Source organism: Arvicola amphibius, chromosome 4 (assembly GCF_903992535.2).
Source record: "Arvicola amphibius chromosome 4, mArvAmp1.2, whole genome shotgun sequence".
Taxonomy (NCBI): Eukaryota; Metazoa; Chordata; class Mammalia; order Rodentia; family Cricetidae; genus Arvicola; species Arvicola amphibius.
In genome coordinates, this window is record NC_052050.1 from 147,128,502 (window position 1) to 147,156,296 (window position 27,795).

The 27,795-nt window shown below is 44.3% G+C and overlaps 1 protein-coding gene across 1 annotated transcript in view; it reads right to left on the minus strand.

Annotated features, from left to right (window-relative positions):
• The window catches only part of Zmat4 (zinc finger matrin-type 4), a 344,754-nt gene that overhangs the window by 248,799 nt on the left and 68,160 nt on the right, over positions 1–27,795 (minus strand). The window contains exon 2 of the mRNA XM_038328487.1: positions 21,002–21,107. Coding sequence (XP_038184415.1) covers positions 21,002–21,103 — 102 coding nt within the window. The 5' untranslated portion in view covers positions 21,104–21,107. The remainder of the gene's footprint in view (positions 1–21,001; positions 21,108–27,795) is intronic.

Here is a 27,795-nt window from a genome sequence, read left to right on the forward strand (position 1 = left end):
TTAAGCAGGAAGCACAACGCTCGAGGCATCAAAGCCTCATCTGAAGTCACACCCCACAGAGTCATAGCAACAAAAGCGGAATGGTACTGCAAAAGACCAGACGTGGAGACCAAAGGAACACAACAGAGGACACACAAGCAAACCCATACAACCGAAGTCACTAAATTTTCATCAAAGGTGTCAAAACACTCACGGAACAGGAGCCCTTCAACAAACTCGGGTGAGGAAACCAGATATTTCTATGTAAGATAATGAAGTGGCATCCATCTCTCTCATGCTGCAGAAAAAAAAACCTATTCAAAATGGATCAAAGACCTTCGTGTAAAACATGAGACTCAAACTACTGGGGGGAAAAAAACAAGAAAAACACTTCAAGGCCTAGACACAAGCAGGGATACTCTGAAAAGAACTTGGCTAGCACAGGAAACAACATCAAGAAGTAAGAAATGGAAATGCAGGGCACGCAAAGGTCTCTGACCAGGAAGAAGACTGTCAGCAAAGCGAGAGCACAGGGTATAGGATGAAGGATACTTTTGTCATCAGAGAGGATTAATATGTCAAACTATAAAGAACCCTAAAAACAAATTACACAACCAATAAACAGACCAATGAGTTGAAGTGATGTTTCTCAAAGGCAGAAACACACGTGGCCAACACATATGTGAAGCATGTTCAACACCCATAAAGCCGATATCCAAACTGTTTCTGATTACATCTCAGCCCAGTCAGGATGACTTTGGTGGAGGAAAGGATGTTTACTATTGAGAATGTGAGAAAGAGGTACCTGGTGTACGTGCTATGGGAATCAGTCAATTAGAAACTAAATATAGAATGACTGTTCACGCCAGCGCTGTCGCTCCTGGATATATAACAAAAAGATTCTAAATCAACATATAACAGCAACACTTACACGGACATGTTTATTATGGGGCTATTAATAGTAGCCAGGAAATGGAACCTAGATATCCATCAGCATAGGAATGCTAAAGTTGTTTGTGCTACATGCACAGTAGAACTGTATTCAGCTATCAAGAATGAAATGACATCTGAAAGACAGTGGAAGGAATAGAAATCATTACGTTAGGTGAGATATGCCAGACTCGGGAAAATACTGCTCGTTCTCTCTCATATGCAACTCTCAGGTGTGTGTGTGGGGGGGGGGACTATAAGAGGAGAGGAAGGGGTGCTCACTCTGGTGTCTAGTGTGTAAACTTCTAAGCCTGGGTTGAGACAGATGTCACTCCTCACCATCAGACCTCCGCTTTGTTTCTTTCAAACCCAGTGCCACAGCTGACAGACAAGGACTTCGTCACGATCCTGCACACACAGAAACCTTAACACAAAAGAACCAGCTCTCTTAAACTTGCACAGACAGCCTTACTACTCAGATGGGCACTGCCCGAGACTGGTTTTGTTCTGCACAGGGACAAGTAACTTCCATCTCGGAGTCAGTCGCTCTATCACATACACAAATCTGGTCGAATGAAAAGGCACAGGCAATTCTTGCCATTGCTTTTCCATTTGCTTCAGCAGAGAACAAGTCAAGTCTCACCGGCCTATAAGCAGGCCACCCGGTCTCTGTAATGGTTCACACACTGGCATCTTGCCTGTGTTCCCCTCATTTGTGCAGGTGGAGTCTCTACTTGTTTCTACTATCTGAGTTCTTTCTTGCTTTCTTCTTTCTTTTGAGTATTTTGTGTATGTCTGGGTGCTATGAGAGTATGTATGACATATCTGCATGCAGATGCTCCGAGGCCAAGAGGACATCAGGTCTCTTGGGGATGGAGTTACACATAGCACCTTGTATGGGTGCTGGGACCGGAACTCTGGTCCTCTACAAGAGCAGCAAACAGTTTTCAGCACCAAGTCACCTCTCAAGTCTGAAGTCTTAACTCTTGACCTGAAATGAATGCATCATTTTTTGTCTTTTTCACCTAGAAATTCCTATAAAATAGGAAAAGGGGCTCTATCATAGTGCTTTTATACAATGTAGAAGTTAACAAAACAAAATACATTGAGGGAGTAAACACAGGCACACATCAGCAGTGTTCATTGCCAGGTTCCTGATTCATATGGCCAGAAATAGATGCAAGACACCCCTCTCTTAGGACCTGATACTATTTGGCTGATGGAAATAGGGAAGAACCCATGTTGGGTGCCAAGTGTGGCATGGGCGCTTTAAAAGAAATCCTACACTAGCTCAGAATTGAGAAATAGGTGGTTATTTACTTAGGGGAAAACTCACAAATCAGAATTCTCTGCTTGAACGGAGAACAGAGATCGAATCCAGCAATCTGAAAGAGCAGCCAGCGAAAAGGAGGAAGGGGTGGACGCAGGCTCGGCATCAGCATTTTCGGTCTAAGAGGCCAGGCCCCAGCAGGTGGGTAACCACGGCTGTAAGACTTCCTACAGCAGATCACCTTGTCCTATGTGTGACCTCTCCAGTGCTTGTGCTATGACCTGATTCCATAGTCCTCGTCTCAGAAAACATTTCATGATAAACTCTAAATGTCGTGTGGCTCGGTGACATCAGATCAGCAGAATCAGAATATCGATTGGTGCATAAATACCACGACCAGTATTGCTTGGGTCTGTAGAAGGAAGGGCGGGGCTGTTTCCTGCCACCCGGCTAGCTTTACCCAAAATAATTACACAGAAACTGTATTCATTTAAATACTGCCTGGCCCGTTATCTGTAGCTTCTTATTGGTTGATTCTCATATCTTGCTTTAACCCATATTTAGTAATCCGTGTAGCACCACGAGGTAGCCTCTTATTGGTTAATTCTCACATCTTCCTTTAACCCATATTTAGTAATCCGTGTAGCACCACGAGGTGTGGCTTACCAGGAGAGATCTTAACCTGCGTCCATCTCAGAGAGGAGAATCATGGCGACTCCCTGAAGCATCTCCCCACTCCTGCTACCCAGCATTCTGTTCTGTCTACTCCGCCTACCTAATTTTCTGTTCTCTTAAAGGGCCAAGGCAGTTTTCTTTATTAATTAACCAATGAAAGTAACATAGACAGATAACTCTCCTCCATCATGGGTCTGCCAGGTAGTCCAGGGATATTTGGTTTCTTAAAGGGCCAATGCCTACTGCTGGCACCTCAGTGTCTTTGACTCATTCAGCACTATTTTTTTTTTTTTTTTTACAATTCTTTGCACTGGTCTCACCACTCTGCATAGTATCAGAGAAAATATACTTGACTAACTTGTTCACAGTGGCATACGACCACAGTCAAACACCGCTTCAAGCAGGGAAGGCTCATAATGAGACGATATTCTGTTATGCAGATCTGGATCTACACAGGTAAAATTCGCATCTCTGGATCATCATAATTACCCCGAAGAAGAGCAGAGAGGAGGTCACAATAGTCAACAAGCCAGGCGTTAGGCGCATCACCAACAACATGGAAGCATACACTCTAATGTTATAAGAAAATACATTTTTTTACCTTTAGGACAAAGGAGACTACGCTGAACACCTGAAAGAACCAAGGTTTCCAAAGAGAACACTAAACACAATTGCACTTTGCAAATAATATGCTAATGAGAACCCAGCTTATGAGTGAAGCTGAAAAAATAAAAAAAGAACATGCTTTGACTTTTTACTACAAGATAATTTAAGAGAGAGCTTGACAAGAAATGCTGATGTCTTTCTAATGGTTAGAAATGTTATTTGTCTAAAGCCAGAAACTCACCTTGACTTCTATTGACACAGATGGGTTTTAAGTTACATTGCTCATCACCAGAGGAACTGCAAAGCAAAAACTGTTCTTAGCTTCAGTCAATAAATGGAGGTGGGTGTGCACTAGTGTTACATAGTCACACCCTTCAGGGAGAGCAAGGCAAGGTGGCATAAAAGTGGAGACGAGCCAGAGATGCAAATGGACAAAAATAAAGAAGGTCACAAAAAATAACCTCCAGTAAGATGTCAAATTAAACAAACGATAATTCATATTTAGAAAAGCCGTCTCAGCATGGAGACACGGTGAGCAATTTAGTATTGTTATGATCTGCTGAGAAAGACTTCTTATCTGGAAGAGGACTTATGGAAATCATTACAAAATTTAACACATTAAAAACGATCAAAACTCAGCAATGGGCACATGATAGAACGGGCACGGGTATTTACTGTATCTAAAGACGATAAAAATATATTAAAACAAATAAAGAGAACCAATGAAAAAAAGAAGAGCAAGGGCACAAGTAGAAGTTTAAGAAAAAAGGAAAACTAAATGGCTGCGGAGTATCAAAATGTTACCGTCAAGTTGTTTGTCAAGAGTACAACTTAAGGCAAGAATATTCAAAGTTAAATAGGCAAGGGGGAAAGAATGCTAAGTTATTGACCGGCATGCAATGATATCATCGCTGTCCTGTGGGGAGGATGCTAAATTGATGCTAAATTAGTCAAACTGAGAACTAATATGTCCCCTGGCAGGGGGTGTAGCTCAGCTGGTAATGTGCTTGTCTAACAGAAGAAATGTGATCCCTAATAATGCATAGATAACATAGGGGTACAAGCCTGTATCTCACTACTCAGGGAAGGTGGGGACAAGAAAATGAGAAGGTCAAAGTCACTTTCAACTGCACAGCAAGTTCAAGCCAGCCTGCACCAAAATACAATCTCAGGAGAAAATAATCCAGCCCACCAGTATGTACAACATTGAGTTGTACATCCATGTAAGATCAATCCCCAAAGAGGTTTTCTAGGAAATCTGCTAGGGATGCTTGTCAAAGCAGTGTGTGTGTGTGTATGTGTGTCTGTGTGTGTGCAGGTGCACGCACTTGTGTGTATACTTGTGTTTGTATATGAGAGAGAAAGGCGGAGGGAGGGAGGGAGGAAGGGAGGGAGGGAGGGAGAGGGGGGGAGGGAGGGAGAGGGAGGGAGGGGGAGGGAGGGAGGCGGGAGGGAGGGAGGGAGGGAGAGATATCAAAACAATGTGGATATCTGAGTCTAAAAGAAAAGGAAAATAAAAATTTAACCAGTGCTCATATGGAAAGTTGTAAAAACGGTCAGAAGCAAGTGATCATTGGCACATGTAAGAACTCTGCTAGACACAACAGGTGAGGATGAGTTCCATATCAGAAAGCCATTTGCATGCACTAAATGTACGACCTTGCACCCTTGTGGTGTTATCTTGCCAGGGACCACACCAGAGAGATGGAGGAGGAGAGGAACTCTGGAGTAACGAAGGGGATGGACCTTCATCAAGAGATCAAGAGCAGCATCCACATGAATGGATGTGCCAGTTCTTGCTCCCTTTGTCCCAAGGCTCTTCCTGCTCTCTACAAACACAGCAAGAGGCTGAGCAGGAAGAAGTGCTAACACATCCTGAGTGTCCATAAACTCAACACGCCTGGCTGGTAACCCTCAAAAAGGCGAGGTGTTCAAAAGTGCGGGAGGCTGTAGGGAGAGTGACAGTGTGAAGAGCCATAGGAAATGCGATGCTCAAATGCGAGGGGAAATGCTGGGTGGGCTCCTGGCAGGGAAATGTGCATGAAGGGAAGATCTGAATATGGTCCAGACTGTCGACTTGATAGTATATTATATAAGCATGACCCATCAGTGTGGCGTGCGGCTCCATCGGCTGACAAATTTACTACATCACTGGAAGATGTTAACAGTGGAAGAAACTGGGTCAAGTATATACTGAAATATTCCAGAATTGGTTTGCAACTTTTCTCTAATTGTAATGACATTCCAAACTTTTAAAATTATGTAAAAATGTCCATACCCACAGAGCTAATCAGGATTTAAATAACATAAATAAATAAAAGACATATCATTTGTAATAAAATTATTTTAGGGATACAGTTCAGTTGGTAGCACACATAAACTGGATGTAGCAGCCCATGTCTTGAGAGGTGGAAAACAGGGGATCAGGAGTTCAGGGTCATCCTTTGGCCTACACTAAGTTTGAGACCAACCTGAGGTCCATTAATATGAAAGGAGGGAGAGCAGGAGGGAGGGAGGAAGGGAAGGTGGGAAGGACAGAGGGAGGGAGGAAGAAGGAAGAGTTGGGAGGGAGGGAGAGAGAAAGGAAAGAGAGAACTAAGGAAAGAAGGAGTTCGGGTTGAGGGCATGAGACCCGACTTAAATTCCTAGAATCTACATAAAAAGCCAGATGTGGCAGCTCATCTATAATCTTGTTCCTAAGGTGACATGGGAGGTGGAGACAGCGAAAGCCTTGAAAACTCATGGGTCAGCTAGCCTTGCATTTGCAGCATGGAACAAGACTGTTTGAAAACTGTAGGAGGACCAAGAATAACCAGAGGTTATCCTCTGTCCTATATATACATGCACCTTGGCAAGCATGAACCTACACTCACAGATGCACACACATACACACTCAAACACACATGCAAGCACACATTCATACACATGCATATGCACACACACACACACATACACCCTCACATTCACACACAGGCAGGCACACACCTGAACACACTCTCACGCACTCACACCTGCACTCACACTCAAACACATGCAAGCACAATTCACATACACATACATGCCCACAAACTCACACTCACACACATGCATATGCACACACACACATACACACCCTCACATTCACACACAGGCAGGCATACACCTGAACACTCACATACACATGCACACAGACTCACATGCACACACATTCAAACACATGCACACAGATTCACACACACATTCATATGCACACACACATACACCCTCACATTCACACAGAGGCAGGCATACACCTGACAATCACACATACAAGCACATGTACACACGCATGTACATACTCACACGCTAACACATGCTCACTCGCGCTAGCACACACACATACACAAACACACATGCAAGCACACATTCACATACACACACATGCACACAGACTTATGCACACACACACACACACATACACCCTCACATTCACACACAGGCAGGTACATACCCAAACAGACACACATGCTTACGCACTAATGCGCATGCACGCACACCCGCCCGCCCACACACACACACACACACACACACACACACACATACACACGCGCACACACACACACACAGTCTACCTTTTTGCTGGCTATAGCTGTCGTTTCTGCTCTTGCCTCTCCTCTGTCCCAGTACCTAGCACCAGCCCAAAGTACAAAAGCACGAGCAGCATATTGTCAGGATAGATACAGCTCACGGCTGACACCGCAGCTGTGCCCAGGCTTCGGGACACCGGGAGATAATATTTGGTTGTCCTCCCTCTTTCCAGCCATCCCAGGCTCAAATGCTAAAATCCAAAAGGGTGACTTCAACACTAGAAAATGCAAAAACATCTGTGACCATTACACTAAGGATATCTGGGACGATAGTCACAAGGTTGACTAAGCTATGCAGAGCAATTTTGCCCTAAAGTTTCTGTCTTTGAAACTTTTTTCCAGTGGAGCCCATTTTATGTGGTACTGTGGACCAATAGGAAATTATGCAAGTTGGTCATATAAAAAACGAGCCATGCCTACAGGACGACTCACTGAACAAAGGCTTTCTACCAAGCATGATCAAATGAGTTTTTTTGTTTGTTTGTTCGGGTTTCGTTTGGCTTTTGGTTTTTTGAGACAGGGTTTCTCTGTGTAAAAGCCCTAGCTGCCCTGGAACTAGCTCTTGTAGACAAGGCTGACCTCAACCTTACAGAGATCCGCCTCTGTCTGCCTCCCGGGTGCTGGGATTTAAGGCGTGCACCACCACCGCCCAGCTGATGAGTTTTCTCCCTGGGAACCTTATGAGAACTAACTTTCAAGTTGTCCTGTGACCTCCACCCTGGGGTGCATACGTGCACGTGTACACACACACACACACACACACACACGGAAAAATAAATTAAAAAATTTAAAGAAGCCACTTGTAGTACCTAATCCAATAATAAGTCCCTGAACAATCTTGTAGCCTACAGCAAACCAAAGTCACATATCATTCCTGTTGAATAACCAAACCCAGATATTCATATAACAGATACTTACTTTTCCTGTCTCCTAAGCAAGTTGGAACTCTATTACTGACTGAGAACTAGCACATAAAGTTACAAACACCACTTCAATAAAGCACCCATACCCTAATTTAGTTTTTTATTGGGATGGGTTAGGCAATAAGAGGGGAACTTACTCAAGATTGTTTATACTCAATCTTAACCAAAAGGTCAAGAGATGATTCACATGTGACTTTTAAAAAATAATAAAACTAGGCATATGCCTAATCAATATTTTTAAATGTTTTGGATAAACATACTGTAATAAAGGCTTAGTCAAAATAAAAAAATGATAATCTGATAAAATCATTAGCTGATGGAACACAGGAAAGTCACGGGCAAGTGGAGAAAGGACAGAAAGAAAGCCTACAGGTCTTCCATGTTACAGGAACAGTTGGGAGAGTCGGGGCACAGGGTCAGCATTCTATCCAGCCTTCTGACTTGAGTTAGGAGTTCCTGAGAACATCTGAGGAAAAGCTCGTAGTGAGTCCAGGTACTGGACAGGAACTAAGAATTCCTAACTGAGCTCCATGTTGGCGATGCTTGCCTTCCCCGGAAGCAATAACATCCAGACTGGCGATGATAAAGCAGGGACCAAGGCAGAGACACTCCTTAGGGAAAATCACGAAGACTTACTGGCAGTAAGGTGCAACCTGAAGGGCCGGGATGTCTCATGGGGACACTTGTCTAGTCCAGTCAAGGTCCTGCTATCACAACAGAGTGGGAGCTTGCAGAGGCTCAGAGGAGGAACTCTGTCCTAATAATGTCACTATTGCTGAGACGGGGAGGAAAGGGGTTTCCTTGGCTTACACTGAAGGAAGTCAGGGCAGGAACCTGGAAGCGGGAGCTGATGCAGAGGCCATGGAGGGGGTGTTGCTTACTGGCTTGCTCCCCAGGACCTGTTGAGCTTGTTTTCTTATAGAACCCAGGACCACCTGCCCAGGGTGTTCCTACCCACAATGGGCAGGCCCTCCCCCATAAATCACTATGAAAATGCCCTAAAGGCTTCCTTCTTAATTGAGGTTGGTTCCTTCATCTCAGGTGGCTTTAGTTTGTGTCACGTGGACACAGAACTAACAATTCAGCACAATCCACCCTTTCTCGACTTGAAACACAAAGCATGGTGTTATCTTTATCCTCAAGATCAAACCTTAGCATCAATATCACAATAGAAAGTATTGTAAAACTTTGAAAATTCCAGTCTTAAAAATTCAGACATTTTTAAAAACTCAGTCTCTTAAAACAAAAACAAAGAAACCAAAGTTTCTTTTAAAATCCAAAGTCTCTCAACTGTGGGCATCTATAAATCCAAAAATAAATAAATTTACTTAAAGAGAAGAATCAGGACATAGTCACAATCTAAACAAAGTAAAAACCAAGCTTCAACAGTGTAAACAACTCAATGTCCAATGTCTGGCATCCACTCACAATCACCTGGCCTCCTCCAAAGTGCTCGGGACATTTCTCTGGCTCTGCCCTCCGCAGCACACATCTCACCCGCTCAGGCCAGCTCCACTCCATGGCTGCTGCTATTCTTGGCAGTTGTCTCATGTAACTAGCATCTCCAAAATCCCGGGTCTCCTGCTGAAACTGGGCTGCACTTTCGCCAACAGCCTCTCGTGAGCTCTCTTCAGGAACTCCAACCCTGCCACACAGTGCCAAGCCTCAGCTGTTCTCCAGGACCCCACTTCATGCCTCTGAAACCAGTTCCACCTGGGAACTCATACCACCAAGTTCAGCTGCCAGGAGGAGGTACAACTTTGGAAGCTTCTGGAACACAGCTTCTGCAGGTTTACCCTGAAGAAACACTCTCCAGAAGACTTCACCTCAACCATGCTGGTCTCTTATTACTCACTGCTAATTTCTCAATTTTCCAAACAAAGCAAAGGCTTTATGTCAGTGGTTCTGGTCTCTTGTTAATCGTGGCTGACTACTCAGCCCCTGCTGAACAGACACAATGGATTCTCAAATCAAAATATGCACCAACGGCCTGATAGTCTTTAAGTGCCTCTTAAACCTCTCACTGGGACTTCGCAAGCCAAATCCCCATCCTCTACATTTCTCAACACTTCCAAGCTACCGAGTAACAGCTTGCCAAGCTTCGACCACTCAAGAGATTTTTCTAGCCCAAAGCTCCAAAGTCCTTCTACAATTCCCCCAAAAAACAGCATGGTCAGGTCTGTCGTCGCAACGCCTCATTCTTGGTAACAATCTGTCCTAGTCGGGGTTATTATTGTTGTCATGAAACACCATGACCAAAAGCAACTTGGGGAAGAAAGAATCTGTTTGGCTTACAACAGCACTGTCGTCCATCATCAAGCATTCAGGGCGGAACCTGGAGGCAGGAGTTTACGCAGAGGCCGGGTAGGAGCACGCGCGTTACTTACTGGCCTGCTCATCCTGGCTTGCTCAGCCTGCATTCTTATAGAACCCAGCATCACCTGTCCAGTGATGGCTCCACCTCCAATGGGCTGGGCCTGGGCCCTCCCCCATCAATCACTAATGAAGAAAACGGCCTACAGGCTTGCCTCTAGCCCGATCTTACAGAGCTGCTTTCTTGAGGCTCCTCTTAGATGACTTTAGCCCCTGTCACACTGACATAAAACCACCCAGTACAAACCAGCAGAGGAGAGAGTTCTGCTCCACTTTTCTCTACATTAATAAAATCTGAACTCTTTCAAAAGGATGGGGGAACTTTCAGCAGCTGGCATAATGGTTAAAAATAAGTAAGGACAAGCTAAAGGGTGAACAGAGGCGGCCCTACCAGGAACTTCCCGTCCAAGGGCATCCGCACACTTTCATGCTACTCAGGGGAAATGACTGACAGTGACTGTCAACTTAAATAATCTAGAGTCACCTAGGAACCAAGCCTCTGGATATGGCTGTGAGAGGTTACCTTTATCAGGTTGGCTTATGGGCACTCCGGAGAGGTCTAGATTAGGTTCATCTGAAGTGAGCAAACCCATCTGAACTGTGGGCAGCAGCATTCCATGGGCTGGGGACCAAGAGTAAATAAAAAGGATAAAGCTGAATGCTTTCCATTGCGCTTTTCCCTGTCTGTGGATACAATGCGACCAAAAGCCTCAGACTCCTGCCACAATGCCTTTCCCCACCGTGACGGACCCCTCAAACCACAAGCAACAATAAACCTTCCCATCCTTCTGTTGCTTTGATTGGCTATTTAGCTGCAGCAGTGAAGAAAGTCATTAATACCGTGATACAATCAAATGTAGAGGAAACTCTACTCCAAATTAAATCATCTTAGTAAGCCTAAGGATGCTAATTAAATTATCAAATCATAGGGAACAGAGATGAAGTTTCCAACACCTCAGCACAATGGAAGAAAGCGAGGCTCATCACACGCAAGCCCACTGCTCAGGCCAAGAGCCGCTGGGATCACCTCTTTGGCTAATCATATAGAAGAGATTTTTAAAACCCAGATGCCTTATTATAAAGAGGTCAGGAATGGATGTATCTTCCGATGAATGCTAAGAAAGGAAATCTGGGAGAAAAATCTTCAGTGAACATTGCCAGCCTGTACAGGTGGGATCTGAGAACAAAGTAACACACACATCATCATCACATGGGTGCTGAGAGCTAAGTAGCTCCTCCAGCATTTCATCCCAGCTACCAAGGAGTTACAAGACAATTCAATGAACGTTTCGCAACAGACGATGATAGAACCGCATGCGTGTCCCACACGGTTTGGTCTGGGAGACTTGGATAACCACCAACAACGGGAGGAAGAAAGGACAAACACACATAGACAAAAGCTGATATCAGGTGGACTGTATTTTTTCTGATGGAAGGCACCAACTGTACCCCAAATTACACTGTGTTTCTTTTACACATCTGAGTCAAGGAGGTGGGTTTATTGTATACAGCTGAATGTTAATGCTGGTAGGAAGTCTCTTAGGAAAGGAGGCTCAGGCTGTTCTCACCCAGGACGAGAAAGCTGTGGTTGATAATTTCTATATAAACTAAACACCCCCTACTTGGGCCAGGGGGAGGCTTTGCTCTCTCTCTGAGCCCCACCCAGAAAACGTTTTTCCACTCTTACTGGTCTGAGCCATTGGGGTCCTTGAGATTTCTATCCCCGTGTCAAACAGTGCAAATTCACTCTGTAATTCAGCTGCTCTCTACAGCCATATAAAAGACAAAAGACATCCACTTTACAACATACATAAGGGTAGGACATGTTTCCATTTGCAATGTGTATATGTGTATGTAAAAATTAAACTATTCTTATGCATAAAATCTTTCAAAGAAAATTGGGCGCTTCTGAGTGACAAAGAAAGAAGTGGGAAAGTTTTGACACTATATACTAATTCATTTACTGATTTCCGAATTATGAAAATTCAGAGCTTCTTAAAAAATGAATAAAACATTTTAGAGTATTTTGTCTTATACTTCATTTTTCTGAAATACTTAAGTCATATCAAAATATATCCGATTATAATATGAAAGGAAAAATAGCAGTGATATATACACAAAACAAGATAAAGGAAAAGAAAAAAGAACCTACAATGAACACAGTCAGTACGCTCACAGTAAAGTTTCTCTCACAGTAGTTTCTTGTCCAGTTTCTGCATGCCACCAAAACATGGTGTCAAAGCAACACAGAAACATCCAGCCTCTCTCCCCTGACAGATCACACTCATCTGTCTTAGTCGGGGTTATCACTGCTGTGATGAAATACCACGACCAAAGCAGCTTGGGGGAAAGGGGATTATTTGACTTACATCACTGTTCATCATCCAAGAGTCAGGACAGGAACCGAAGCATGGCAGGAACCTGGAGGTAGGAGCTGACGCAGAGAGGACGCAGAAGACGCGCAGAGGACGCAGAGGACACGCAGAGGACGCAGAGGACACGCAGAGGACACGAAGAGCACGCAGAGCACGCAGAGCACGCAGAGCACGCAGAGCACGCAGAGCACGCAGAGGACGCAGAGGACGCAGAGGACGCAGAGGACGCAGAGGACGCAGAGGACGCAGAGGACGCAGAGGACGCAGAGGACGCAGAGGACGCAGAGGGGTGCGGCCTACTTTAATGCTTCCCTTGGCTTGTTCAGCCTGCTTTCTTACAGAATCCAGGTTTCTGTCCAGGGATAGTCCTACCCACCATGGTCTGGGCCCAACCCCATCAGTCACTAATTAAGAAAATGCCCCACAGGCTTGCCTACAGCCTGATTTTACGGAGGCATTTTCTCAATCGAGGTAATCTCCTCTCAGATGATTCTAGCTGTGTCAAGTTGACATAACACTAGCCAGCACCATAACTTTCTCCAGTGTCGAGTCCCGTGACACTCCCCCAATGCACTTTCCTCAACCCCTCAAATTTAGCCTGGGTCACATTGAAAACAGTATTACAAGTGAAACTTACAGCTCGAAGTGCAGTTATTAAAAACAATCAGAAAGAAAACAAATAAATAGCTTACTGATACAACTCAAATAGTGGGAAAAAGAAAGGACACACCAATGCTAAACCCAGTTAAGAGCAAGAAATAATAAAACTCAGCAGAAATTAAAGAAATAGAAACAAAGAAAACAATACAAAAAAATCAATCAAAGAGTTTGTGCTCTGAGAAGACAGCATGACTGACAGGTACTTGGCCTAACTAAACAAAAGAAAGAAAGAGAGTACCCACATTAGCAGTGTCAGGAATGAAGTTAGAAACTGAACAGACACCAAGGAAATTCAGACTATTACAAGTAAATACATTCTAATGTATTCTAGTAAGCTGGAAAACCTAAAAGAAATTAATGAATTTCTATATTCAGTCAAACTACCAAAATTAAATCAAGAAATCAACAACTTAAACAAATTAAAAAAAAACAAATGAGGAGATTAAATAGAAATAAAAACCCTTCTATCTTAAAAAAAATGTCCAGGAATAAATGGATTAATGGAAATGGATCCACAACATTTCTACCAGACTTTCAAAAAAAAGGTCTACAACCAATCCTTCTTAAACTATTCATAGAGAAAGAGAGGACTTTTCCCAAACTCCTACAAAGACAGTGTTACCCTAAGTACCAAGAACTGGGTAAAAACACAACAAAAACAGAAAATTACAAGCCATTCTCTCTGATGAACATAGACTCAAAAGTGCTGAATAGCATACTTGCAAAAAGAATATAGGCATAAATAAGATTATCTACCATGACAAAAGTTAATTTTTCTCTGGTATGCAAGCATGATTCAAATACATACAAATAAATAAGTGTAGTAAACCACATAAATGGATATAAAGACAAAAAAATCACATGATCATCACAATAGATGGGAAAAAACTTGACAAAAATGCAACGTGCTTTTATGATTTAAAAAAAAGTCCTAACAAATGCAGAGCTAGAAGAAACATGCTTCAACATAATAAAAGCTGAATATGAGAAACCCACAGCCAACATAATCTAATAGAGAAAGTCTTGGAAGAAATCCCATTTAAGTCAGGAATGAGACAAGGATGTCAACTGTCCCTACCCCTGCTCAATATTCTGCTCAAGTACTAGCTGGAGCAATAAGGCAAGAAAAGAAAATTAAAGGAATATATAGGGAACAAGGAAGCCAAACCATTCCGTGTGAGTGTGTGTGTGTGTGTGTGTGTGTGTGTGTGTGTGTGTAGTATATAATGATACTATACATGAGTGATGCCAAAAATTCTACCAGAAAATTTCTAGAAGTTATCAATCAATTCAGCAATGTGGCAGGACAAAGAATGAAATCAAATAAGTCTATACACTAGCAAAACCACATAGAGAAAGATCATGGGCAGACTCCCATTTACAATAGAAAATGAAATATATAGAAGAAAAGACTAGCGTAGTAAGTGAAAGGCTTCTACAATGAAAACTTGAAATTTCTGAAGAAAGAAATAGACACTCAAAAATGGAAAGATGCCCCATGCTCATGAAATGGTGTCCCAGGGAAGAACACACCATTGTTTTTAATCTTATGCCAAATAGTAAGCCCTGAAAATATACATACAATTAACATTATACAAACTTCACAGGTTGCATTTTGGAATACATATATTAACAACTAAAGAAAAAAATAGGCCATGAGTTTGAAAGAGAGCAAGTGGGGTTATATGGGAGGGCATACAGGGAGGGAAGGGAAGGGGAGGGGAATGGTATAATTTTATTGTAATATCAAAAAATAAAAGAAATAATTATTTTTAAAGCAAAGCAAAAGCTTGTGGTCAAGTTAGCTGCAATGAGCTACTTAATCAGAAGAGGATGGTATGTGAGCTACCCAATCAGAAGAGGATGGCATGTGAGCTACCCAATCAGAAGAGGATGGTATGTGAGCTACTCAATCAGAAGAGGATGGCATGTGAGCTACCCAATCAGAAGATGATGGTTCATGGTTAGAGGAAGGATAGAAAGGAAATGGTGTGATTACATTTTCATTAGAAGTTGGAAAGCTTTTTAGGAAAAAAAAATGGGTTTGATCTTTGCGCAGTAACATGACAAAGGCTAGCTTCTAAAACATCTTGTGATGTCACCCACAGTCCTCATCATTTCCAATTGTCTGATGGATTCTGATATTCCTGGAAGGTAGACAGTGATGTGAGCATGGATAGGAGAAGAAATAGGAGAAGAGGGAGAAGAGAGAGAAGCGAAGAGGAGGGAAAGAAAACTTGATCGTTGCAGACCCAGTAAGATTTCTCAGCCTTGTGATCCAGGCTTTTGGCAGAAATGAGATGAAGGACGTGGCCTTTTCACCTACTGTCTTTTAGATAAATCAAGATTTCCACAACTAATCTCAAAGGGGAAACAGGCAAATGGGTGAAGAAAAATAAAATGTGCAACTTTGAGGCTGTGTCTACAAGAGAACTGCATGGGTCTAAAACAGAGTTCTCTGAAAGCTGGTATAACAAAAGCCTGCCATAGTGCCGAGAGAATCACATTACTAAGGAAATTATGATTCTGATTTAAAAAATCTTAGAACACTTTGCGTGCCTACGGTCACCCTCGGGAAGGAAGCAGAGGGAAGTCAGGACCTGAGATCTGCTTCAAACAGGTCCAGGAGGATGTTCAACAGGAAGGTGAGCACCACTGCAAAGAAGAAAGTCCCTCCTGAGGAGGTCATGTGCTGTTCCAGGGGGTTTTCTCACTCCCCTAAGAGGAAGAAAGCTGTACCTGGCCTTCTGGTGGCCCTACACTACTGATGATCCTTTGTTTCCTGGATGGGAAATATTACTGCCACAGCTACCCTAGAGTAAAGTGTGTGGTCTTAATGTCTGTTTTGCTCACAGGTCAGTCAAGTAAGAATTGTGTATCCTCTGTTGGTTCTGTCCACTCTTTGAGCCCTGGCCACTGATCTGAAAGGCTTTGAGGCTTTTCTTGAGGAGAGGAGATGAATGGGTTTATTTTAGTTCCCAGTGTGAGGAATACAGTCCATCAGAGATGGGATGGCACAGAGGTGGAAAGACACTGGTCACATTGCATCCCACTTAGAAAACAGAGAGCCATGGATGTCCCAGCTTGATTGCTTTTACGTTTTGATTCGGACCAGAATCACAAGCTACACCCACATTCAGGTGGACCATCCTTAGCTAAATCTTTCTGAAAACACCCTCACAGATACACCAAGAAGTATGTTTCCACGATAAATCTCGTCAAACTGGCAGTCAAGATTAACCATGACACAGCCACTGATTTTTGCAAAGAGTGATTTCTGAGACCTGCCGCACAGCAGCACTCAGGGGTTCACAGAGAGAAGCTTGGGTTGACGTTTATTACTTTTTCCTTTCTTTCTAGATCTGAACTATTTCTTCCCTTGGATTTACTAAAATATAAATAAACACATATTGTATATTAGTGTAATGATTATAATATTATGTACAGCAATACTGAATATTATGTATACTACATATAGTGTGTGTATGCAGAAAGAGAAGGCAAGATTTTCTGTGCTTTGGGTTTCATTTTTTGTCAGCTACTGCGGACAACTTTCCATCCTCCTACATATCAGAGAGCCACCCATCACCCATGCATGCAACCCTTCCTTTTGTAGGAAATTATCCTTTAGGCTCTTGAAACTACAGCAGATTAATCCAGTGCCCCTCACCTAAGAAACTATTCCTGATCTTTATAGCGGTAGCAGCTCGTTCTGAAGTGCTCTCTTCTGCATGCGCTCGGTGTGTTGGTTCTGACTATTCACCCGTGGGCAGAGACAACAACTAATTATATTTTCCACTGCTTAGCAAGTAGGAAAAATATCTGCATGCCCCTCCACTTCCTTGTTTTGCTTTTATATCAGGACTTCATATGCAAAGAGAAAAATGTTCAAGGATAGCCTAGAATAGTCCAGTCAATTAAAACCATACAAGGCTCTTCTCCTGATTACATCCCCCCCCCATTCTGTTAAATAGGATGCAGATATTAGCAATTAACCCATTTGCTCATTTGCTTTTCTTCTACTTCAGGAGGCTAACATACTAGTTTCAAGGCACAAGTCATATCCAAAGATTTTCTTGTTTCCACCAACACCTCCCGGCAATCTAGAGATGCTCAATTGCAGTCTATGGTATCAGATTCTTAAGAACCTGATGAATCCAAAGTTCTCTTCACACACACACGCATACGCATGCACACACACACACACACACACACACACACACACACGAACACACGTGTGAGCACACGCACGTGCACACGCATGCATGCACGCACAGGTACACACCACCAACTATGTCTTCCCTCTATGTGCTGCCCCCGGTGCGCTGCCCAGTCTGCTTCCTCCAGCCAGCCGGACCAGCCTCTTCAACGTTCTTTGGAGATAAGTATCTTTTATTACTTTTTAAAACTGACCCATGCTTGAAGCCTTGTAGTGAGGTGCTGCAGGCCTGCTTTTCATCCTGCCTGACTCCAGCATGGCTAGCTTAACACGCGAAATAACAACACACAAATTGCATTCTTTTAAATACTGCCTGGCCCATTATTTTCAGCCTCTTACTCACATCTTGACTGACCCATATCTAATAATCTATGTAACACCATGAGCTGTGTCTTACCGGGAAATATTCAACATGTCTGACCTGGCGGCTGGCTTCATAGCATCTCTCTCCCTGAGGAGAGGCATGGCAGTCTGTCTAACTTAGGAGAGGCATAGCATCTGACTGAGCCATCTACCTCACTTTCTTCTTCCTATTCTGTCTACTCCGCCCACCTAAGGGCTGGCCAATCAAATGGGTCAGGCAGTTTCTTTATTAGCCAATGAGAGTCCTCCATCAAAGCCTGGGTAAATCATGACATTCTCCAACAAGTTTTTGACCACAATTGGTCTTCATGTTGTAGATCTTTGAAGACATTGAAACCCTTGGGAGTATGATTGAGCCAAACCCGTGTCTTTGTAGGAGAGTAGACCTGTAGCTCTGGGGAGAGGCTGAGTAACTCACAGATCTGCACTGAGCATTGTCCTGTGGGTGTCTGAATCACATGGGACTCTGTGCCTTTTCCTCTCCATGGAGTTCCTGAGCTTCTTGGGCACAGAGACCATTTCTCACACTGGTTCATAATCTCCTTCAATATGTAAGGCCAGCACTGCTAGTCCCATGCAAATACACAGTGGATGCTCACTGGTGCCCCCACAGGGAAGCAGGGTCTATTAGCAGCTGGAACTGAAGAAGCAAGCAAGACTGAAACCAAGCTCTGGGAGTCATGGGCACAGCATTTTCAAGGAGTTGAATGAAATGTCTAGCTCATTGAAAAACCCACTCTCCAGGTGATGGCAGCCAGATTGTGTGTGGAGCCCGAGGGCAGGCCGATAGAATACCAGTTTTCAAATAGTCTCAGGGGATCTGAGGCACGCTCCAGTATAAGATACCCAAACAAAGAGACGGGAAGACAAAAAACACTGGTCAAAGATCTACATAAGGGACCCTAGGCCCCGCCTCTGTCACTTCACAGCCTCAACATCTCTGCAGTGGGAATATGCAGGCTATCTCTGATAGAAGGAAGGTGAGGCATCTCCCAGCTCCACCCGCATTTGGTGGGAAGGCACTTAGTGTTGCTAGATGATGCATGACCCTGCTCATAGAGAACCTATTGATTGCTTTACCTTTTCTAACTCACGTATGCTACATTCAATTAACACGTACCATCAACCACAGATTACACCACAGCAAGAGTCCAGTGCATCAATAAGAGAAGCTGCGATCAAAATAAGTACACTGTTAGCTGAGCAGCTGAGGTGGGGTTTTGTTGTTGTTGTTTATTTAAAAGCTTCATCGTTTAAAATAGTCTGGCATTAGCCTTCTGGTTCAGCTACAGCACTGGTCAGTATCACCAACATGTTTAAGTCAGAGACCTACCCCCCTCACAAGTGCTAAGAATACCTACAATGTGCGCATACTGTTCAGGAATTAGGACTCAAATAAACAAAACCGCTTCCATTCTCAAATCCTGAGAACACTGATTAAAAATCAAAACAAAAGGCCTAATGTAGAGAGTGTGTAATTTCAGAGCAGGAAACATGCCTCAGCTCTTTAGTGGTATTTTATAGCTACAGACGTGCTCACAAACAGTATCCCCAGGAATCAGAGGGTTTATCATTCCCACAACAATGGATTTGTTCCTCGCAAACAAGTTCACTTGAAGCTGCTCCCAGCATTCACTTCCCTCTTGATGAAAGAATATCATGTCAGCCTCCAGGTCCACGATTTCAACATAAATCAGAAGCATGGGAGGGGCTTGGAGGGCGCTGCCCAGAGTTACCAAAAGCAAAGTTGAAAATTGCCATGAGCTAATACTAGGCTGCGTCTGCTCAAATGGGGTGAGGTATGGGCACCGTGTAAGTGTCATAAGTGATCAAGAAGTTATTTTAAAGACACCGGAAGATGTGCATAGGTTCTCTGTAAACATCACACTATTTCACGCAGAGGACTTGAGTAGCCGCTGGGGTTTCTGGAACCCATCCCCCGTGGAATGGCCGGGGTAGGCAACTACTGCCTTTTCCCTGCAAATGTTGATTTCATGGATGCTTCAAAGAGCATGCTTGTTTGCCATCATCAAAGCATCGCAGCAAAGGAGATAACAGCAGTAAAAGAATTTCACACGCTTGACACACTTAGCTTCCAAAATATTTCCACTAACACAAAACCATGTGGGAAAGGCGGGGTTGGTGTGTGGTATTACTGGGTGTGTATGGATGTGCTGTCATTATTTTTTCTGAGGTGCACAAGGAAACCTGGGGCCCAGGGGAGTTCAGGGAGTGAGAGTGACAGCTGGCACTTATTAGACTCATCAGATGAACCTCAAAAGTTTCTGGCTGAGGCCTGGAATCCAAGCTTCCTTACAAGTCATTACACCTGAAAACCCCTGTTCCCACGGCTGTCTGTTCTTTGGGAACCAGACACAAATGTAGTGCAGCACTCAGGGTCTCGGGATCCCCAAGTCCCTGTCCTCCACTCCTGGCACTTCATCCTCCCTGGGGTAAAAGACAACCCTTCTTTTTTTCATCCTCCGCTCCCAGTGCAGGGTTAAAGAGCATCTACCACTCTTTCTGTGGAAAAGATCACCATGCCCTTCCAGAGTATGGGGCCTTAAACTTCACTGTGATGACAGGGGACTCCTACATTCTGATGACCATTTAGGGAACTGGCCAACAGGAAAGGTTCTCCGCGGAGGATGTGCCTTTATTCCCCGAGACTATGTTTTCTGTGTGACTAGTAAGGGTCTCTGTGCCTATCTTCATATCATAGGTGGAAGGAGGCAGTGGAACTAGTATATTTGACATGCATTTCTCACAGAGAGAGAGAAAGGAAGCCCAGTGAGTCTCTATGAGCTGAGACACACATTACAATATTAATAAACAAAATTAAATAAAATGTGTGAAGTAACCTCAGAGTAATGTGACCAACCTTTACTCCCAACAAACACACCATGACCTAACTCACATAACACAGGCTCAAGACTTGTAGTTCTGAAAACTCCCCAGCTCCAAAAATGAGTATCTTCAAGTCCCAAAAGCCACACCGAGTGAGTGAGCAGGGCTCCGCTTACCTCATAATGGGCCACCCGCTGGGATTCGGATATCAGCTGTGCGCTGCACACCTTGCAGTAACTGTCTGTGAACAAATCCTGATCGATATCGGAGGACTTCATCAGGCTGAAGAAAAATCAACAGGAGAGAAGGGGAGTCTGTTACTCCGATGATGATGATGCAGAACACTAAGCATGTCAAAAGCAGCGGGTGTGCCGATGGTAGCAACAAGGTGGGTCTCCCCAATCCCTGGTGTTACCATACCAACTACCCACTGTAATGAATAGTTGATCATTTGCCTAGAAAAAAATCCAACGGGGTGCTAGAGCTTTATAAGATAGTAATCCATCTCTAGTTTTATTTTCCTGCTTAAACAAACCAGATTTGTAGCTATTGTTTTTCTGGGGATTAATTTGGCAAAACAATTACACATGTGATGTATATTCACAAAGAAATGCAAAGTATCCAATTCCTGCAACAATAGGAAATAGATTAAAGGCATTCTGATACAGCCTCACACTAGAACTAAGATCGGGGTTACAAGTCTCAAATTCTGAAGTTCACAGACATGTAAGTAAGCACAATAGTGCATAGAACTTGCTTTTAGATATGTAAAGTGCACTTTCAGAAATGATAGGTCACTGTTTTATAATAATTTTGTTTTGAAACGTTCCTATAATGAACATTTTTTTTAGCAAGGAACAAGTTATCATACGAGTCGTATATGCAGCATAAAATGCAATTTAAGTTCAATGGCTACACTTTAAAAAAAAATCGGAAGACAAACTTCCTTCTAACTTCATACCTTGAAACCCAAGGAGACCTTGCCCTGCCTGCTGCATCCATATTCAGGGATTTCAGAGTCCATTAAATCATCTTTACCACCCCACACCACAACTGAATAAATGATAAATAAATGCATCCTGTAGTTCCAACCTGCTATCGGAATGCAGTCTGAGTTCTCGAGCCTGTGAAGTGCTCCAGCTAATCAGGGTCCTGTTACCTATAAGAAAACACAAACCCCACTTCCTCGTCCTTCCTCTCTACTAGGCAACAGAAGCTTGTACCAGACTGCGTCAGACAGAGAGGCAGGAGAGCCTGCAGCAGACCCACAGTGAGCACAATGGATCCCTCCCGCTCTAACACCCTCATCTCACCTACTAGACTGACCATAATGGCCTGACCATACAGGGGCATGGCCTAAATGATGATTCCTCTTCCTGAATACATCAGCTCCACCTGGGAGCCAATGCTGCCATGGTTTGGGTGAATCGCGCATCACCCTGTGTCTCAGTTTATCTCATAAATAACGAGATTATAGTAGATTTTACTTGTTAAAAACTGTAGTGAATCAAAGAAATCAGCAAATTAAAAGTACTGAATATAAAACTCTCATCAGATTTTCAAGTGCTTTGGAACAACCGATAATAATTCCAGACACTGTAGACCACGGAGTCTTACAGCTGATGTGGACCTGTTATTTCTGGAAATGCTCTTCCTAGCAATGGTTATTTGGTGAGAAACCCACCACCTGCCATAAGGTTTACTCCCCACCCTACACAATGCAATCTGTCCCAGGGAAGGTGAAAGATTTACTCTATTTCTCTTGGGATAAAAATCTATCCTGTTGTAGCGTTCATTCATTAATTCTGCCGTAGGCCCAACTTAGAATTCTCCTTTTTCACATGATAGCCACACTTGAAGTTCTGAATAAAAATCTTTTTGTCCATGTTTGAGTCCTGCCTTTCTCCCACAACATTGTGTCTGAGCATGGTCCATCTTCAAGAGCAGTGCCAGGGACACGGAAGTCACCAGAAATGATCCGATGGGGACCAAGGCAGACCCTGCCAACAATACAGCATTGCTGCCATCTCTGCTCACATCCCAGAATGAAAATGGAAGAGAGGATTTTTGAGTATGGAAAAAAAGCAACAGAACATTAGAAATGTCAAATGGGAAGCGAAAACTTACATCTTTACGCCAAGTTCCTATAAGTGGTTGTGCTTAAGTATTATCATGTTCTCTGCTATTTTTAATATAGAGGTGCATGAAGATAGATTCCTGGGTGACCTGCTTAATCAGAATCTCCAAGCTCCCTGCACACTCCCCCTCCATCCTAGGACCAACTGCAGGCACCAAACCCCATGAAGGGATGGATATTCAGGTACACGCCGGACCGAGCAGAGCTTGTGGGCGTCTGCCTCAGTGAAGCAGATGTGCAGCAGAAATAGCTTTAAAGGCAGAATATAAAATGTGTGTACTACAAAAAAAAAATCCTAAAGAAGAGAAGATATCATGGCTTTTCCCTTCATCTTATGTAAGAACATTGATTTGAGCCAGGCCGTGTGCAACGGAACAGGAATAAGGACCCTTGTGGGTCCGGGACATGAGTGAACTATGCCTGAATACATGGTGTGCTAGTGGGTGGCAATTCGTGGACAAGTGCCAGTCTGGCTTGTGCAGAGAATTCTTTCTGTGCAGGTCGGTTTGGACAAGGTGAAGATCCTGTTTGTGCCTCCAAGACTAGAATTCTCGAGAAGGAAAGTTGCCATCTGCTCCCCTCCTCTGGCTTATTTGAAAAGCCCTCAGCTTCCCTGTTCTTCAGAACATGAAAGACGGGAAGAGAGAGGACGGCGGAACACACGTCCCTTCCTAGCCCTGCCCGCCACGCTAACAGACCCAGGTCTCCTAGAGCAGTTGAGACAGCAACAGAGCCATCAGCCCTCACCAATCAGAGTCACAGTGTGAGGACCTCCCATGGAACTTGCTCACCCTGGAATGCCGTAGGGTCCTTGGAAATTCTGGGTAAAAGACAAGCATCGTAGAATGGAGGGGTCTAATTTCCTCTACTTTCTCTGCAAAGATGTTTCCTCTTTGCTACTCAGCCAGCAGCACACTTCAAAGGCACATCACAAAGCCGTCACCAGGGACTTGAGCGACCTAAATGTTCTTCAGCATTCACCAGAGATGGCTCCATCCCCAGGAGACCCAGAGCAGAGGAGCAGACCATGTATGAAAATCTGGTCAGATGACCTCGCTGTCTCCAATGTCTATTCTAGGAGAACCAGGTATATAGCTTTATCAGTACAGAGCCAGATGCACAATTGGGCAAAATAGAAAAAAAATGAGCAAATATCCCAACATCTCACTATGCAGCCCTGATTGGCCCAGAACTGGCTGTATAGAACAGGCTGTCCTTAAATGCACAGAGATTGACCTATCTCTACCTCCCAAGTGCTGGAATTAAAGGCATGTAGCACTATATAATAGTCTCTAGGACACTGTTATATATGGGGCAGAGCAATGACAGAAGGCACTGTCCTTGGGTCCAAAACCTCAAGGGCAATATAATGAGAAAACACCACACACACACACACACACACACACACACACACACACACACACACACCAGTCCCTGATAAACACTGGCAGAAAGTGCTAGGCTAGCCAGCTTGAGATGACATGACAGATTATCATGGAACTCTCCAAGGAGGTTGTATTAGACCTGAAGATGGGGATGGATAAGATAAGGGCAGAGGAAAGCAGGGCAAACTCTGAGTTCTTTCCCCTGGCGCACAGATAGCCCTGATTACCATATATGTGAGGGCGAGAGGAGAGGGCTAACCGTGAATAACACAAAGTAAAAAGGAAGCAAGCAACGGAAAGACATAGATGAAGGAGCCCGAGACCCAGGTGGAAGGAGAAACTCCTGACAGCAACCAGGTCCTAAATCTCCCTCATGGGGCAAGGGAGGCCTTTGTCGGGGTCCTCAGAAGCAACTTTCCTCTGGCCTTCTTAGGAGCAGACTGCAGAAAACAGGCTAAAACCATTATGGGCTCCATGAAAAGGGGAAGTAGTGTTCACTCCTCTCCATGACTGGCTGTACGAAAATAAAGTGGAGACTTTGAAAGCCATGTGCGGTTACTCAGAGGAGAACGCCATTAGCCCCCATTCAGATTTGGTTGATTACTAGCCAGGGTGTCCAGCCAGTTCAATACACCGTCTGTGTTCTGGTCTCTTCATCTGTGATCTGGACAGAGGGTGAACTTCACCAGGTTGCCCTGAGGGTCCAAATTAAAGTGGATAAAGCATCAGACACAGAGGAGCATATGGTAGGCACTTAGGAAGCCAATATTCCCACCATTGTTAGCAATATTACCAATTCTGGTCTGGTGTTTTGGGAGCAATACTGTAAATATTTAAGAAGAGAAGTAAACAGAGCCACGTTGGAGGCTGAGCAGGAAGATGAGAGACCCAGAGTACTGAAATCACAGTTCTCATTGCTCATTTAGTTATTCTACGACCCGCACCATCCTCAGATGATATAATGCAGCTGAAACCCAAGCTCAGGGCCCAAGAAGACCCCACACTTCCAAAATGCCTACGGTCTATTTTCATCATCCGAAGTGCTGGCACTCGCCAGGGAAGCCAGATGAGAATCTGTGCCCCTCTCTCTGTCTCTCATCCCTGCTCTCATCCCTATGACCTGCTCCCCAGGGACCACAGAAGGGAGCATACACAATCCAGGGTTTGGCTGCGAGCCATCCATCAGCAACCTTAGCCCACAGCTTCTGGCTGTTGCAAGGTGTCTGAGCAACCATGCCCTCGGGGGACAGCTATTCCAGCCCAGTTCTTCGAGGGAGGAAGCCTGGGGCATGATGCCAGCCACTGTGTGATGGTCGTTCTACCTTCGGCTACAGTAGTGTCATGCCAACCCAGGAGGTAAATAGTCCACCTTCTGCCCACTCTCTCCTTTCCAGTGGTCCTTTAAGGACAGGAATTAAGACCTGTGCCATTCCCAGCCTGAGAGCCCTACGGATAGCACAGAGTACTGCTGGGTGTGACACTGAGTTCTCCAGATCCACAGCTGCGGCTTCTCTAAGCAGAGTCCTAAAAGTGCCGACCCTTGTGGAAGTCCCTAAGCGGGGAGTAAAGATTTCGCCTGAGGCTCCCCCCTACACAACTCTGTGAAAATCTCATTTTCCTCTGTGAAGACACAAAGACTCAGGGCTGATTATTTTGCCTGAAGGTCCCTGAGTCTCCCATATGGTAGTCAGTTTTCCAGGCCAGGGATGAACATGGATGAATCTGCTTTCCACAGGTCATGACCTAGTGGGGCTGCCTTTCCCCATTCTGTATGTGTTAGTTACTTAGCCTACACCACAGTGCCTCTGCCTAGGACCATGAAAAGTACTTAAAAGCACAGAATAGATGCCTGCGGGCCCATCCATTTCTGACCTCGGTGCCTAGACTTTCTTTCTTGGCCTGAACAGAGCTATGACTCTCTACCATCTTGTAGGCATTTTGTGCCCATGTTTATCTCCACAAGATTTCAGGCATGGGCACCATGGCCACCTTCACATTAGGTACCCACTAACATTTCATTTTAGCCTGACATTTTGAGGAGCCACTGCACTCCACACCCAGTACAACTGGACCTTCTGATCCAGTCTGGCACCTTCCTCTCTAAGCTACATCCCCTTCCTGCCCACCCATGAAAAAGCTAAGCAGCTCTCAGCATCTCTGGCCTCTGCTCCCCAGTATTCAACACAAGCAGCTTAAATGTTTGATCTCTTGCAATGGTCCACTAAATTAAAGTATTCCTTCCACATTTAGCAATTAGTCATACCCATAAAAGCACTTATAAGTTTTTTCTGCTCTGGTTTCTTAATATTAAAACTATAATAAGAATATAAGTAGAAAGAGGAAGGGGGATGTTGAAACCAAGGCTGGCCCATCTTCAATAAAAAACAAATAATTCTTGGCTTGCTCCTGCATGGTTCTCTTAAGTTTCTATTCCCCAAACTCTGATGCCTACCTCTAACGCTTTGTGGCTCCAACCTGCTTCTCACCTCCTTCCCCTTCCAGGTCTCTGTCGCTAGCCTACTTCACTCGCCAACCTAGCAGCAAAGAGAAAAGGAACTGGGAGGAAGCCAGACAGGTATCTTCAGAACACAACTCGACAGTGCTCCTCCGTAACCCCCACAGGCACCCAAGAACCTCTGACGATGGGTCTGTCCTGTCTCCATTGCATCTCTCTCCAAGCCAAGTGGGTGATGCAGGGCTGGTTGCCGTGGCAGCAGACAAAGCAGGGAAGAAAAAAAAAAAAAAACACTCCAAAAATGAAAGGAGGTCGTGAAATCTAGCCAGAGAACAGGACCGCAAGCAGACAATAGCAAGGCACAGAAAAGGTAAGGATGTTTATAGTGGGGTTTTTGGTGACATCCCCCTGCTCACATTTCCCTATAATTTAGCATGCACGTAGATGGCAAAGAGGGAAATCTCCCATAGTGCCTGTGTGCAGGGTGAAGGTCAAAGACATGACTATCTTGAAGAAACTTTGGGATTCTGTGGTTCTCAGAATTGCAGCCATCCTTCTGGCCAGAAGTCTTAATGTTGTTCAAATAAAAGAATCTGGTAGCTCACGCCCCTCACTTCCACAGCATCCAGATGTCCCCGCAAGCTGTTTCCTACCCTGAGCTGAGACCTCTGCCATCCCTACCCGCATGCCCTTTCCTTGTTCCGTGTCAGCAGGAGAGGCAATATTGACTCATACCATTTGAGCAATTACCTCCTAAAGGCAGCAACTGTCTTCCATTGTAAGGCCAGGCTCTGTGGTTCCTGACTCACAGGCATGTGCCATTGCTGGCTACACACTCGACCCTGGCAACGGAACCACATCTGTCAGCCCACAGCCTGGCCCATCAATATCTAGGAGGGAAGGCAGCATCACCCTGCCAGCTTGCAGGACAGCACTCTGGCCAAACCCCATGGCAAGCCGCTGTGCTCACAGCAGGTGCCTGGCCCTTGGCCA